The sequence below is a fragment of the Aspergillus tanneri genome (assembly GCF_003426965.1).
Source record: "Aspergillus tanneri strain NIH1004 chromosome Unknown AapTan_1_pilon_pilon_pilon, whole genome shotgun sequence".
Classification (NCBI taxonomy): domain Eukaryota; kingdom Fungi; phylum Ascomycota; class Eurotiomycetes; order Eurotiales; family Aspergillaceae; genus Aspergillus; species Aspergillus tanneri.
The window spans coordinates 1,779,165-1,792,036 of record NW_022984628.1 but is presented as its reverse complement, the minus strand read 5'-3'; the positions used below and the strand labels follow the sequence as shown (position 1 = coordinate 1,792,036).

Sequence of the window (12,872 nt, the reverse complement as noted above, 5' to 3'; positions counted from 1 at the left end):
CTACTTCTGTCAATATGTTGGGCCGGTTGTTAAGTACAGCTGCCTCCACGTTCAGTCCGGCGACTTATTCTGCAAAGAATGCACACCAACTTGAATCCGTAACTGAAGAAGAACATACGTCGGGTCTACTGTTCCCAGATGCGAGCCTTCTTCGACATTCGAGTACCCATGCCTACCCTCTCCACACAACCGTTAGTTCCCCGAATGCCTCTACGGCGGGTGCTTATGATGATCGAGGCGTCGGAGTGGACTTGGACCCCATCAAGGATTTTCGTGTGATCATTGCTCAGAATGCATTGGGAGACAAGGATGCTTGTGTTTTATTGGATACCCGCGCAGCGGACCCGGCTTCTCATGGGCTGGGAATAGAGTCTCAGGCGCTGGATGGATCGAACGCACGACATGCACGCACGGTCTCGACTATTTCCAGAGGGGCTCGTCGAGGATATTTACCTCAGTCTTCGGCGGCAGAACCAGGCCCTTTTTCGATTGCTGCGGAAGCTCGTCGGTCTCCTCCCGTTTCGTCTGGTGCCTTTTTGCGAGCTCGTGGCCGTAGCTCTACCCTGGCTCCTGGTGGAGGTTTTTATGATGCCGGCCACTCACGCCACTCGGCAGACTCGAATGATTCTAGTCTACTAAACTGTATATTTGGCAGCAGTGCTTTCAGCTACCGAGGCTCGTCAACAAAAATGCATATAATTTCCGCCGATGAGGAGCCTGATAAGACTTCGGGCACAAACACGACGTCCCGCCATCATTTCGCTCGAGCACACACTACTGGAAGCTCTTCAGGGTTTACACATTCCAGCCAGTCGAGCGATAGCAAACCGCCATCGAAAGTGACTATTCTCATAACTAGGATGTTCAGCGTCAACCTACCAGAGACAGGCGAAACCTCCCCAGGCAGACCAGATATCTCCTCGTCAGTATATCAAGAATCGCCTCCTGAATCGGGCTTCCCCTTCCCCGATGTCACAAAGCGCAAAAAGATCAAAGAGAAGAAGACCCCAATGTATGCTGTGGCGATCACTATTCAGATTCCGCTCCTGGGCCGTAATGCTGGAAGGCCCGTTTCTCGGTTCAGTACCCAAAGTCCGGATTCCCCAAAGCCTGGAATTTCCTGTTCGTTGGACTCGGCCTATCGTTGGCGCCCTGGATTCCTCGACGATAGTTTGCCGATGGCATCTCCACCGGCTAGTTTGGATGAACGCATTGATTTACTCGTGGATCAGTGGGATGTTATCAACCGTGCTGTTTCTCACTTGGAGAGACTTTCTCGCAAGGAAATTCTTTTCCTCTTGAAGAGAGTGGATTCGTCGTCGGGAGTGCATCCGAAGCCCGTAAAGGCCCCAAATATGCAGCGTACGAACCAAACTATTATTCATTTACCGGCCAACATCCTGGCTGTGAACTCGAAACTGAAAGAGGAGGCTGTTCGGAGTACCCGCCGAATCAGCACTGCCCTTCAAACTCCGCACGTGGTGACGGGACAGAGTCGCTGGGGTGTTTGGCGTGAAGAAGGACGTTCGATTGTTCGCGGTCTTGGGGACAAAGAGCACAGTTTCTTTTTCCTGGTCCTCATTACGGCGTTTTTGGGGAACCACACCGAATGGCTTAATACACTGGGCCCAGACTGGTACCGTCGCCGGCACTATCTTCAACAGAAAGCCCAGCAGCAGGAGTTGGACCCGATCCTCGCAAACCGCACAGTGATCATTTCTCCGGACAAGATGACGGCCCGCCGTCTCATTTTCTTGCTTTCAGCCTTTCTTCCTCCCAAACAGCGCTTCGAGCCGCTTCCTTCCCCCATCCGGCCAGGTACCTCGGCATCCGCACGCGCTATCTCTCAAAGTCCACCTTTTATGCCCATCACGAGGCAAAGTTCACTTCGAAGAACTATCGAACGCCGGTCTCGTGCGCAGCGTCTCAACCTATCTGACCGAGAACAACACCATCGGTCTGTGAGCGTTTCGTCCTCTGAGACTGCACACCGTTCGGCGGACGATGCCGACTCCACAGTGCCGATTGACGCTAGCTCTCGTCGCAGAGGGTCTGATGCGCGCTCCATCCGCACCATAGGTGTCCCCATGCATGTGAAGGATGTGCGTATGAATAAGAACACTGGCTTAGCTACGACCTCCACCGCCACCCCGAGCACTACTGTTCCGGTCCCCCATTTTGCTTCGCAGAGTCAAGCAGAACGCGAGAGGTTGGATCGCACCGTGGCCGACGGAAGTGATAGTTTAGCATCCGAGAATCTGTTGAAGAATCTGCAGAGGAGTGAGAGTTCTGCAATTAATACCGACGGTAGTGTTCCATCTATTGGTGGCCGATGGGGTACCTTGCTCTCCGGTTTGTGGCCCTCTCGCCAGCTCTCTGCTATGGACAGCGGTTCAGTCTCACAAATCGAGGCCCGAAGACGCTCCATCTCTGTCCATACCGCTCCTCCAAAGCGGCCCCACCGTACTCTGTCCCAAATGGTCAAGGAAGTGTCCCCAGAACACAAATATGATATTCCCGAGGTGTCTGCGAGTGGCAATATCTCGATTCCTCACTCTTCTAACGCTCAAAGCCTTGGAGAGGACGCTCCAGACTTTTCATCTACGATCGAGCACGCTAGAGAATCCTTTCTAAAACTGTCTGTCCGCGGGGACGACGGAATCGTAGATGTCGATCTCCCGCTGCCTGGATTTGTTTCTCTTTCTTCGTCCGGAGATTCCACTGTATCTTCCCCAAAGAAAACGCGGACATCGGTAACCAGCGTGGATGCTCTGGCATCGACACATAGCAGCGGTTCCGGATTCCACGCCCCGCTTAGGGACAGCGAAGGGCCTAACGTGAATGTTGCTGGCTGGTTGAAGAGCTTCCATGAGGACTTCTTGCTTCAAGCGGTCCGACCATATCCCAGCTTGGAGGCTGACATCAAGCGTACAATGAAATCCGAACCTACACCAACTTCAGCCTTTGGTGACGTTGATGGATCGGAAAAGTGGGTTGACGTTGCGACAACATTGATTGCAGATGTTAGGACTTTCACGGTTAAGCGACTACGTCTGAGACGCAAAGTTGTGGGAAGTGCTTACTGGCGGAGTGCAAATTCACTCCCAGTGCCCTCGCAGCCAAGCACCCCTAGGCACATCTCAGTGGGCTCGACGTCTGCATCGCAGCTCACGAATTCCTTTTCACCTGCGACAGGCTCTAGTAGAGCATCTCCGCATTCATTTATGGATGTGTACGAGCCCAGTGAGGTTGAAGAGGTTTTCGTTGAGGAGCCAGTCATGGACCTAGATGGCACCTTGGTTGATGCATTGGAACGAGTCCTTGCCCAAAGTGGTCCTTCTTCGCTGGCACATTCCCGTGCTCCATCGCCATCCCGGGCTCGCAAGGGAGAGGATAAGCCAACCGCAGAGGCTACAACTCGCGATGAAGTACCTCCTTTGGAGGTGCCCCGTACAGAATGTCGCAAGCTAGTACTGGGAGCTCTGGAGGAGGTTGTCCGCAGCGTGACTGCAGAACACTGTCGAGAGGATGTTGATGGAGAACTCGGTCTAGCTGATCGAGAGCGCAAGCGCTCGTTGGCTGGGCCTGACAATACATTGAGAGAGGGAGTCCGTAAATGGCTTCTTGATGTTGAAGAGGCTTGGTAATTTGCTTTGCAATGAATAGCAACCTTGAATGGTTGTGTATCCAAGTTTGGCCCCTCTTTCTTGCTTTTACTTCTTTTGAAACCCCCTGTCTCTTTATCCGTATATTTTCCAGAAACTGGATGTGACCACTGGGTAACTGGACAGTTTGGCGGTTATCCTCTTTCTTAACTGACCTTTTTTGATTTGAAATTTTTCTTCTTTTCCCTTCTGAATCACCATGATACCCATATGTTTTGATTTGTCACTTCATGTATTATGACTGACTCATGATTATGAGCATGACTGGGGACTGGAGAGTCATGGCAGCCGTTCTACTATATTTGCTTACATTAATATTCGAATATTGAATTAATTGTTCTAGGAGGTGAAGATCATAACCTGAATGTAGACGGAGCTGAGACTAAGCTTAGATGTACCCCTGGTTACTGCCCTTAGGAAACTGGCCACGAGAGACATTCACTTACACTAGGGCATGATAGCTTTGCCTGTTCTTCCCTGTATATCACGAAACTCTAATAACCCACCCAAGTGACCTTCACATTGGCATCGTCGGCGAAAACCGAGCCAGCCCTGTGTGCAACTTTCACGACGTTCAACATATCCTGTGTATTACTAGGATCGACCATATAGCCTCCGCAGTGAGGCTCTCATTAACTAGGAGCTCGAGGCCATCCAGCGCATCGTCCTGCGGCGCCTTCAGTTTCGAATTAATCGGCGTCACGGATCCAGGCCAAATCAGGATCAGCAAAGTATCAATCCCACGAGTCTCGGTATACCAGCGACCAGACTCGTATGTCTTGGAATGATCGAACCACGAGACCCATTTCCCGACATTTCCAGCCCCGTCTTCCTCCGGAGTGCGGGGCGACATAGAACGTCACGGTGCCTTCGTCCAAGAAGACAGGAGCCACGAGCAGATCCCTGCCGAACATGTACTGCGTGTCAAGTGGGTAGGTGTTCAGGTCCTCTGGAAATTCCAGGAACATGGGTCTCATGAGCTCGTTTCCCTGGGAATAGGCCAGAAGCGCCTCTGTGAGGATGTACGGCATGAGGAGGATTTTTCCGGTTGACGGCGTCGAGGAGCACGACACAGTCTTCACCATAGATCCAGGGGACCCGCAACGAAGAGAACCTGTGGAGCCGTGAATGGGATGAGAGGAGACCGAATTGGACCTAGCGTTTGTATAAAGGCGGGGGAGGCGTTCCTTCAAAATCACCGATGTCCGACGCCCAGAAGATGTACCCAGATAGCATGAGACTTAGACCACCGGGGAAAGCCTCCGCCACGGCTTGGTAGGCGCTTTCGCAGTCGCCGCCCCAGTGGATGGGAAAGGCTTGGCCGCCCGGGCCAGTGCTGCGAGCAAATAGGAGGCTTTTATAGGGTCTGTAGCAGTCGATGATAGTCTCGTAGACGACTCTGTTGAACAGGAGTGAATAGTAGTTGTGCATGCGGACAGGGTCGAAGCCGTTGTCGTATTGGATGTTTCGGTATGGGATGCGCTCTGCGAAGCTACACCCATGTCCATGAGTCGTCGGAGGTGAGATGAAAACCAGCCGCAGGCGTCTAGGTTGGTGAAGTCGACGATGGCCATGCCGGTTTGCCAGTAGTCCCACTGCCAGACGGAGCCATCTGTGCGCTGTGCGAGAGTTGCGGGACGGGGATTAGAGTGATCACTTTGATGAAGTAACCGTTCTTTTTGCCCTCTTGGAGGAGTGGAGATGCCTGTCCAACTTATGGGTTGATCCATACACTGATGAGTAGGGCTCGGTCTTTAAGGCGCCTGAGGCAGTTAGCAGCGTCGGGGAACATTTCGGAGTCAAACTCAAGGTCGCACCACTGGTAAGACTTCATCCAGAAACCGTCAAAGTGGAAGAAGCCTAAGAGGATGTCACGATCCCGGAAGCCATTCAGGAAACTGGTGACAGTTTGCCAGTTATAGTTGGTCATGAAGCTTAAACACAGGATGTAATCAGCATCTGAGCAGTAACAGGGGAATATAGATAATAAAAGAGGAGAAAAGCACGCACTGGTAGTTAGCCACAAATTGTAACTCCAGGAAGGCACCAGGCTGGGACGTCCAGTCAAGACCGTATACCTGGCCAGAATATCCTTGGGCGTGTTTCCGTAAATGATGAAGTATTCTAGTTCCTCGCTGGCGATCGACACATTGAATCTGGTGGTTCGTTCTGATTGTAATTCGAGACTGACTTTTCCTAGATTGTTTATAAAAACACCATCCTTTTGAACTAATGTAGAGTGGGATGTTTTTGTAGGCTAGTTCGGACGATGTCCCACCGTCTTCATTCTTGATATCGACGCTCTGGCTGTTTTTAACCAAGTGACCGAACCTCTCTCCAAGGTCATGTATCTTCTCTCCCATGCCGAGATCTAAAGCTGCGAGCGTGTACCCTTGACGTTCAAAGAAGTTTCCATCATCCCAACGGGAGTTTCCTGTCGTTTGGTCACCGACGTATCCGATAGATCGCGACGAATGTCCAGTGATATCGCCCTTAGCACGTGAAAGCAAAGTCTAGCTCATTGGGTTCCATTTTAATGGTCAGTTCTAACGGGCCACTGCTGTATTGCAGTTTCTTGTTCTTTTCGTAACGGATTTTGGTATGACCGGTGGAAGAGTGCCGCTTGTAGTGAGGAGCATTTTTCATTTGGCCTGCCCTATGATGCGAAATATGTTGGCATATTTTAGGACCCTTAGAGCTGAGACCACGTGCCAATGGACAAATCTAACTCTAATCACGCCTCCCAATGGGGAACTAGCATGGGCTGAAATCGTTGCGAATCAAGAAGTTGATTAGCTCCCATTCTACAGGTAGAATTCATTACCAAGACGACAAACCGGAGTTTAGCGTATCTCCACGATGTCTCTGGAATTTATTCAACAAGAGGTCAACGGTCTCATCCTCAATGCTCAATCTCTTGACATTGTTCATCCAGTCAATCCGGATACCTTCCTGCGAAAGAGTGTCAGCCACTCGTACTCGACAAGTACGGCCTTCAGACCTAGGATCCCTTCACTCAAAGATGCCACATTCCCTCGGTGAACGTCATTTTGGACTATCAGAAAAGTGATTAGCTCTACTCGAAGAGGGTCGATGAGATGGTAGAGAGTTGATTCTGAAGATCCCACATCGGTCGGGTCTTAAATATCGGCGACTAGAACCCAGAGCTGGATAAACGCCACTGTTGGCATAGTAGTTGCTTGTAAGAACCATATCCGTAAAGGGCTAAAGTCCGTGCTCGAAGTCAGTGTCTGACTGCTCAGTCCATTATTTCCCCTCAGTTGTCTGATAGGGGTTGACGCAATTTCTCCGTCCTTGAGGACTCCCAACCAATCGTGGAGATGCGAAGTTAGGATTGATTGAGGCTATTCAGCCTGAACGGTTAATCAGGATTCCTTTCCGTGACCTGAGCTTCATGTGACGCGGTTGGCCATAGGCTATCACTATCAATGGAATACTAAAGCCTTGGAGATGGTAGGAGTTCCAAAAAAAATAAATAGAAAATATATAACTACAAGACCAAGGAATTAAGATTTGCTCATGTCATATATACAATCGACATCTCCCATCATAACACATTCCAGTATCTTTCAACGAATTGATTCGTTAACCCAGTTTAAGTGGCCGTAAGACTGCACTTCGTGGACTCCCTCGGGGCCCCTTGGCATCATCTCGGGCGTGTTGTATAGGGTCAATTGATGATAGCGTCGAATTCTGGGCATTTCTTGATAGCATAGGTGGAGGCGAGATATGATGGCTGACGACACTCGCCGGCAGTTCAAGCGAAGGAATGGAGGCATCCATAAGTGAGGTGACGGTGGGTTCGACTTTGGTTGATGCTGGACGAACGAAGAATTCGCTGTAGAATTGTTCGAGCTTAGCCTGATCGTTGCAGAAGTCCGCAAACGCGTTAAGAATAAGTTCGGGGGCACGATAGAGGTTGGCCGAGTCTAAGCTGCTCTGATTCTGAGGGCTGATGGGGCTGCTCACATCGTGAGTCGGGCGGACAATGGGACACAGTCGAGGCGATATACGATCCATCGGGTCATAAGTACTCGACCGTGCTCGGTATTGATCAGTTCTGTCGTGTCTGGGCATTTCCCGACTAGCGGCACCTCTTGTGCTAACGAGCCGATTGGCCAGGAAGAGAAAGTCCCCATTTTCGGTAATCTGGGCCAAAATGCTACCGGTTCGATGGATAAATTGTGGGTAACGGTATTCTGGTATTCCCCAGGAGTAAGTCACTTCGACGTCGGCAGGGAACGCAGATCCGGCTTCAAAGTCCAGGATGAATTCAAATTTTCGCAGGAGGGCCCTATGAAAGAAATGACGATCCGGTGTGCCCTGCTGCGAGAATGATCCTTGGTTGAATATGGTAGGAGCAGGAGGCCTCGGAGGGGGAATTCTGAGTTGGACCACATGTGGCTTTCGAAACGGTTGCGTCTCGTCAATAGCGCAGGCCTCAGCAATAGGAACTTGAACAAGTTTGAGCCCGAACTTTTCCGCCGTGGCTGCCCATGAGAGCACAGTATCTTCAATTAATTTCGCAGTGGTGTTCATCCAGCTCAGCTCAATGTGAAAGCAATTATCTGGATTATGCAGTCGATCGTAGTGGAGGTCAATAACCTCAGGCCGGTTTGACCTTTTGCGGGGGTCGACATCGTATTTCATCGACTTGGATAGCATAATGGTAGCTTTGTTCTTCGATTTGGACGGGGTATTTGGTGTTTGCGGTACGGTGTCATCTATACTGTTGGTCCGGGATTGACCACTGGCGATGGAGTCTCTCGGACGCTCGCCTGCAGGGGTAGATGGAACTGATCTATCGGATAGTATCTGAGGGAACCAGCTCCCGCGGGACTCTGGGCGAGAGACTCGATACTCGCTTGAGATTTGATAGAAGTAGTTACCATCCCGGAAATTGTGTCGCTTCTGCACGTGTTGAAATAGACCGTGCTTCATCAGCTCGTTACCAAATTCAACGGCTTCCTCTCGGGTGTCAATGTCGCGGAAATTCTGAAGAAGCCAGGTGGTGAGCTCGAAACCAATAAAGCAGTTGTAATGAAGTCGCCAGTGCCACCTTCGGTCCATCATCCGAACACCCTTATCACCCTGGACTATCTGTGCCAATGATGACAAGCTGATATTGGACCGCTCAAGTAACTCTGATTCCGGTAACAACTGCGCCGGGGAATTGTCTAGTCCGGGATCGGTAAGCAAGATCCGATCTAACTCTGCTGCTACCACTTCTGGTGGATTTCGAGTCTGGTACATAATGTTAAGGGGATTTTGTTCCCTCTTTTTGTTGGAGCTCTCGAATCTCTTCTCTTCTGGAGGAACATATTTGTGACGTTGCCATATATGTGTGAGTTGGTTAATTCCGAGTAAATGGATCTCCTCTTCGTTATCTTCGTTGAAAGGTTGGATGTGACGCCGGGAGTGGACATGCAGTTGCATTGGTATGAGCACGTAGCGTACACGCCAAAATTGTAGCTGCTGGGCTGGGTTAAATAAATAATCACGATGTCCAGCCACGTAGTTATCTGCATAGTTCCAATTGTACTCTTCCACCGTCGAATCGAGTCTTATGTTTTTGATTTTATATTCAGGGCTCAGGATTGTCCGCATTGCAGGCGAATAATTTGTGCCGAAGTGGTCTCTCTTCTCAGACGTTAGAGTCGAGGATATTCTATGGGTGAACCGTGTGACCTCAATCTCCGCGCCACCAATGCAGATCAACCTATGGATAGAGTTGCCTTTAGACAAGAAAACAGTAGCACCGTCTTTTTCCAGCTCTTGAGTGTCAAAAACATTTGGCGATTGCAGCGAGTGCTGTCCGGATACCTCAACTACAGTCTTCCCGACCACAATCTGGAATCCGTGAGAAAGACGTAAGGATATCATTTCACGCAGAAGCGCACCCCTAGTTTTTGGGACTTCAATGCCTTCGGGGTCGTCGTTCGGGAAAACACGATAAGGCGTTTGCAAATAATCTGAGGAAAGCTCAGTCGCGGATGGAAATTCTTCTGTTGTAAGAGGTAGGATAGCAGGGGACTTCAAACTCTTCCATTTGACCACAGCGACATGAGGCGGTCTTGGATAGGCATGTTGCCATCGCCCAAACCAAGAGGTATCCCGCAAGACATCTTTGGGTGTATTGCATGGATTAATCGAACGAACCCAAGGGGCCAGTGCTTTGTTATGTGAGGATTTGGATGATGTCCCACGTAGGCCACCATTTACTGTTAACTCGAATTTGGGGCCACGCTTTTTCTCTTGAGGCTCATGAAGGACATCCTCATTTAGAGGAATCTCAGTGCCAGTAGTGGAAAATGATTCCGTGATCTCAGGGCGTTCTGGCTGCTCCAGGTCTTCGGAAGGCTGCTTCGGAGGCGCTTTGATAGATATAGGCTGAGACGGCGTTATGGAGGAGCTCTCTATGGGCTTTTGAGGTGTTGCAGGCGGAGCCGATATGTCAATCACTGTTGACGTTGATGCAGCGTCAGAAATGCTGGCGGAATCAACACTTTTAGTATCAGCAAACATCCCTGTGATTCTTTTTTGATTTGATGTTGGTAAGCCTCTGGCGTGTTCCACATTGATCTCAGTGCTCGCCTGGGCTCTAGGCGGAGCAGAGCTTAGCCCGCGAAGTGCAAAGCTGATTGTACGTGATATGCGCGGTAATTTCACAGCCGATGGGGCCTTCAAAGCTGGCTTTTTGGGAGAAGCACTTTTAATAGAGACAGGGCTCTTGGGGACAACCAAAGATGCATCGACTTTTCGAGGCTCCGAGCTTGTGGGATGATCGCGCTCGTTGGAAAAAGTTTCATGCTTTCGTAGATGTGAGATGGATCTAGCAGATATTCGATCGTGCGCACTGGAAACCAGGACATCAGGCTCACTAGGCCGTTTCGCTTTTGAAGGTTTCCGGCGTTGGCGTCGCTTCGGAAGCGGTATGAACACGCTGTCATCGTAATTGTCCATCCATGCAAGTGATGAATTTGAGGAAGCCTTCCTTGACTTTGCCAACATCATGTCCTTGGGATTCCCCATGTTCTGAAGAAACGGATCTGGTCGTAAGCTGTCGCCTAGCTGGTACCTGAAGGGGGAGTTGCGAATAAAAGGGGTTTTAGTTGGAGCCAAACTGGCCGGGTTCAAGCTAACTCCAGAGCTGGAACGTTGGGTGCCTTTCTGCCCTTCGAAAAGGTAAGGAATTGAAATGTTGGATTGTTCACTCTCCATGATCCCATTCATCTGGATTTCATACATGCGAACCCTGGGTACGAAAATTTTGGACTTTTTTGTTACAGTGAATGGGATTGGGGCGTTGGGGTCTTTCTTCAGTATTCGTCGAGACTCTCTGTAGGTTTCGGGATTCCAATAAGATATGTCTAACCAATGAGGAATTCCGTAACTCCAGTCACGAGAACCTGATTGCCAATGTCCCCTGAAGCCCAACCCCTCGTGTATAGTAGATTTGGGGGAAATATGAGATGACCGATTCGCAAAGCTTGCGAACGAGTGACGCATCTCAGGAGAGAATCCTCCATTCTGAATCTCAACAAATGAGGAGCTCGACGGCCTTCGAACTGGCTCTCGGTACTTGAACAAAGGCACGGAATGGAGCGGCATAGGGCTGAGACAAACTAAGTCAATAGCAATACCGCGATTTGTGAGTGCCTCCGTGGTAGATGCTAACGACTCATAAGATACCTCGAAAACACCGCTTCCCGGAGTTATGACGATGATCGAGGTGCCGGTATGTACCATGTCTCGGTCGATATGGTCATAGGCTAGGTGAGAAGATGCTAAGTGGATTGCCTCTAGAATATTGCCACGAAGAGCCGTACTTGGTCGCCCTGCAATAGTTGGGGGCTGATCCTGTTTGGAAGCCTTCAACCCGGGGATTGTGATTGTATCAGTATCATTCGGCCTGAGAATTGAAACATCCCTCAGGAATGTCCTAAAATCCTTTTTCAACTCGTCCAAGATCGTAGTCCAATGTCCGCTTGCCATATCATTGACTACTACTCGATAAAAATCTCGCGTAGGGACGTTATTCGGGTTGGCCATGTTTTTTAAATTCTCCGAGCTGAGTGTGGAAGAGGGTCCTATGGCTGAGGTATCGTACTCAACTCGGGTAAATAGCACAATGGTAACCAGATGCCTCACGTCTGAATTCGCCCATCGCTTAAAAAGCTCTGGTAAAAACCCATTTATCACACGGCTAAAGAGTATGTCGCCCGTTCCTTCTGAGTCGAAATTCCACATCTCTCTAGACATTTGGATGAACAAGACATATTTTGCCGATTCGCTGCGGAATACCGGGATGGTCTGGGGAGAGAAATAGCCTGAGAGAACCTTCTTGCCTCGAATGAAGATGCTCTTTACAGTGGCCTTGATACTACCCATGAATACAATTTTCTGTCCCTTGTAAACGATCTTCTCTGCCAGTTCCGACATAACCAATCTCCACATGTCAGAGCGGACCATGAACTGATCTCGGAAAGCAATGTCCACATGAGAGGCAGCGCACTGGGTACGATCCACAATAGAGATATGAACCGTGGATCTGTTTTTAAATCCAAATGTGTTGGCGATACTGGTAGTCACCGATATTTCCAGCTTCGGGTGTCGCGTTTTGATATCATGCGGGAGAGATTTGACCACAAACAGACAACGGTTCTGGAGCGGAGTTTTGAACTTCGACATCGAATCCGAATGGAGCGTTGAGCTCGAGTCGACATGGCTATCACGCAATGATCTTGAACCGATATCTGTCTTAGGCTGCGCGCCATCCCCGTGATGCCGAACAGGCAGAATCTCGACGACATCGCCGACGTTCACCTCCGTGTCACCGAAGGCGGCCGGATTGAATAAGATTTCCTCTTTGGCGAAGGCTTCATCATGGACCCAAAGAGAACATTGTCGTCGGTCCAAGATAGTAGAGGATAAACGGACAGTCCTTTCATCTGGCGTCGAGGGGTGATCACTGGGGCTATCATGCGAGAGTGCTCCCAAGGAGCGAGATGTGGAGAGAGTATCTAGACTAGCTGCGCTCACCTGTCTTAGGTGTGAGCGCTTCATAGGCCCGCGTATAGACATTCTCTACCCTCGTGATTGAATTTGCATTTTAGAGCAACTCTGACTGTTTCCAACCAATCGCTCTGTAGACGGATCGCATCAATTGGAGGTTATCAACGAAAT

At 49.9% G+C, this 12,872-nt stretch overlaps 2 protein-coding genes across 2 annotated transcripts; one reads left to right on the top strand and one right to left on the bottom strand.

Annotated features, from left to right (window-relative positions):
- Window positions 1-14: 14 nt before the first annotated feature.
- On the top strand, window positions 15-3,647 carry ATNIH1004_002614 (uncharacterized protein; the record flags this gene model as incomplete). The annotated part of the gene is made up of 1 exon (XM_033567301.1): window positions 15-3,647. The coding sequence occupies one exon, from the start codon at window positions 15-17 to the stop codon at window positions 3,645-3,647; it is 3,633 nt and encodes a 1,210-aa protein (XP_033429296.1).
- Window positions 3,648-4,399: 752 nt separating this feature from the next.
- Window positions 4,400-12,770, bottom strand: IML1 (vacuolar membrane-associated protein iml1; the record flags this gene model as incomplete). The annotated part of the gene is made up of 7 exons (XM_033567300.1): window positions 4,400-4,779; window positions 4,865-5,064; window positions 5,103-5,284; window positions 5,398-5,599; window positions 5,676-6,178; window positions 6,614-6,720; window positions 7,304-12,770. The coding sequence occupies 7 exons, from the start codon at window positions 12,768-12,770 to the stop codon at window positions 4,400-4,402; spliced, it is 7,041 nt and encodes a 2,346-aa protein (XP_033429295.1).
- Window positions 12,771-12,872: the final 102 nt, after the last annotated feature.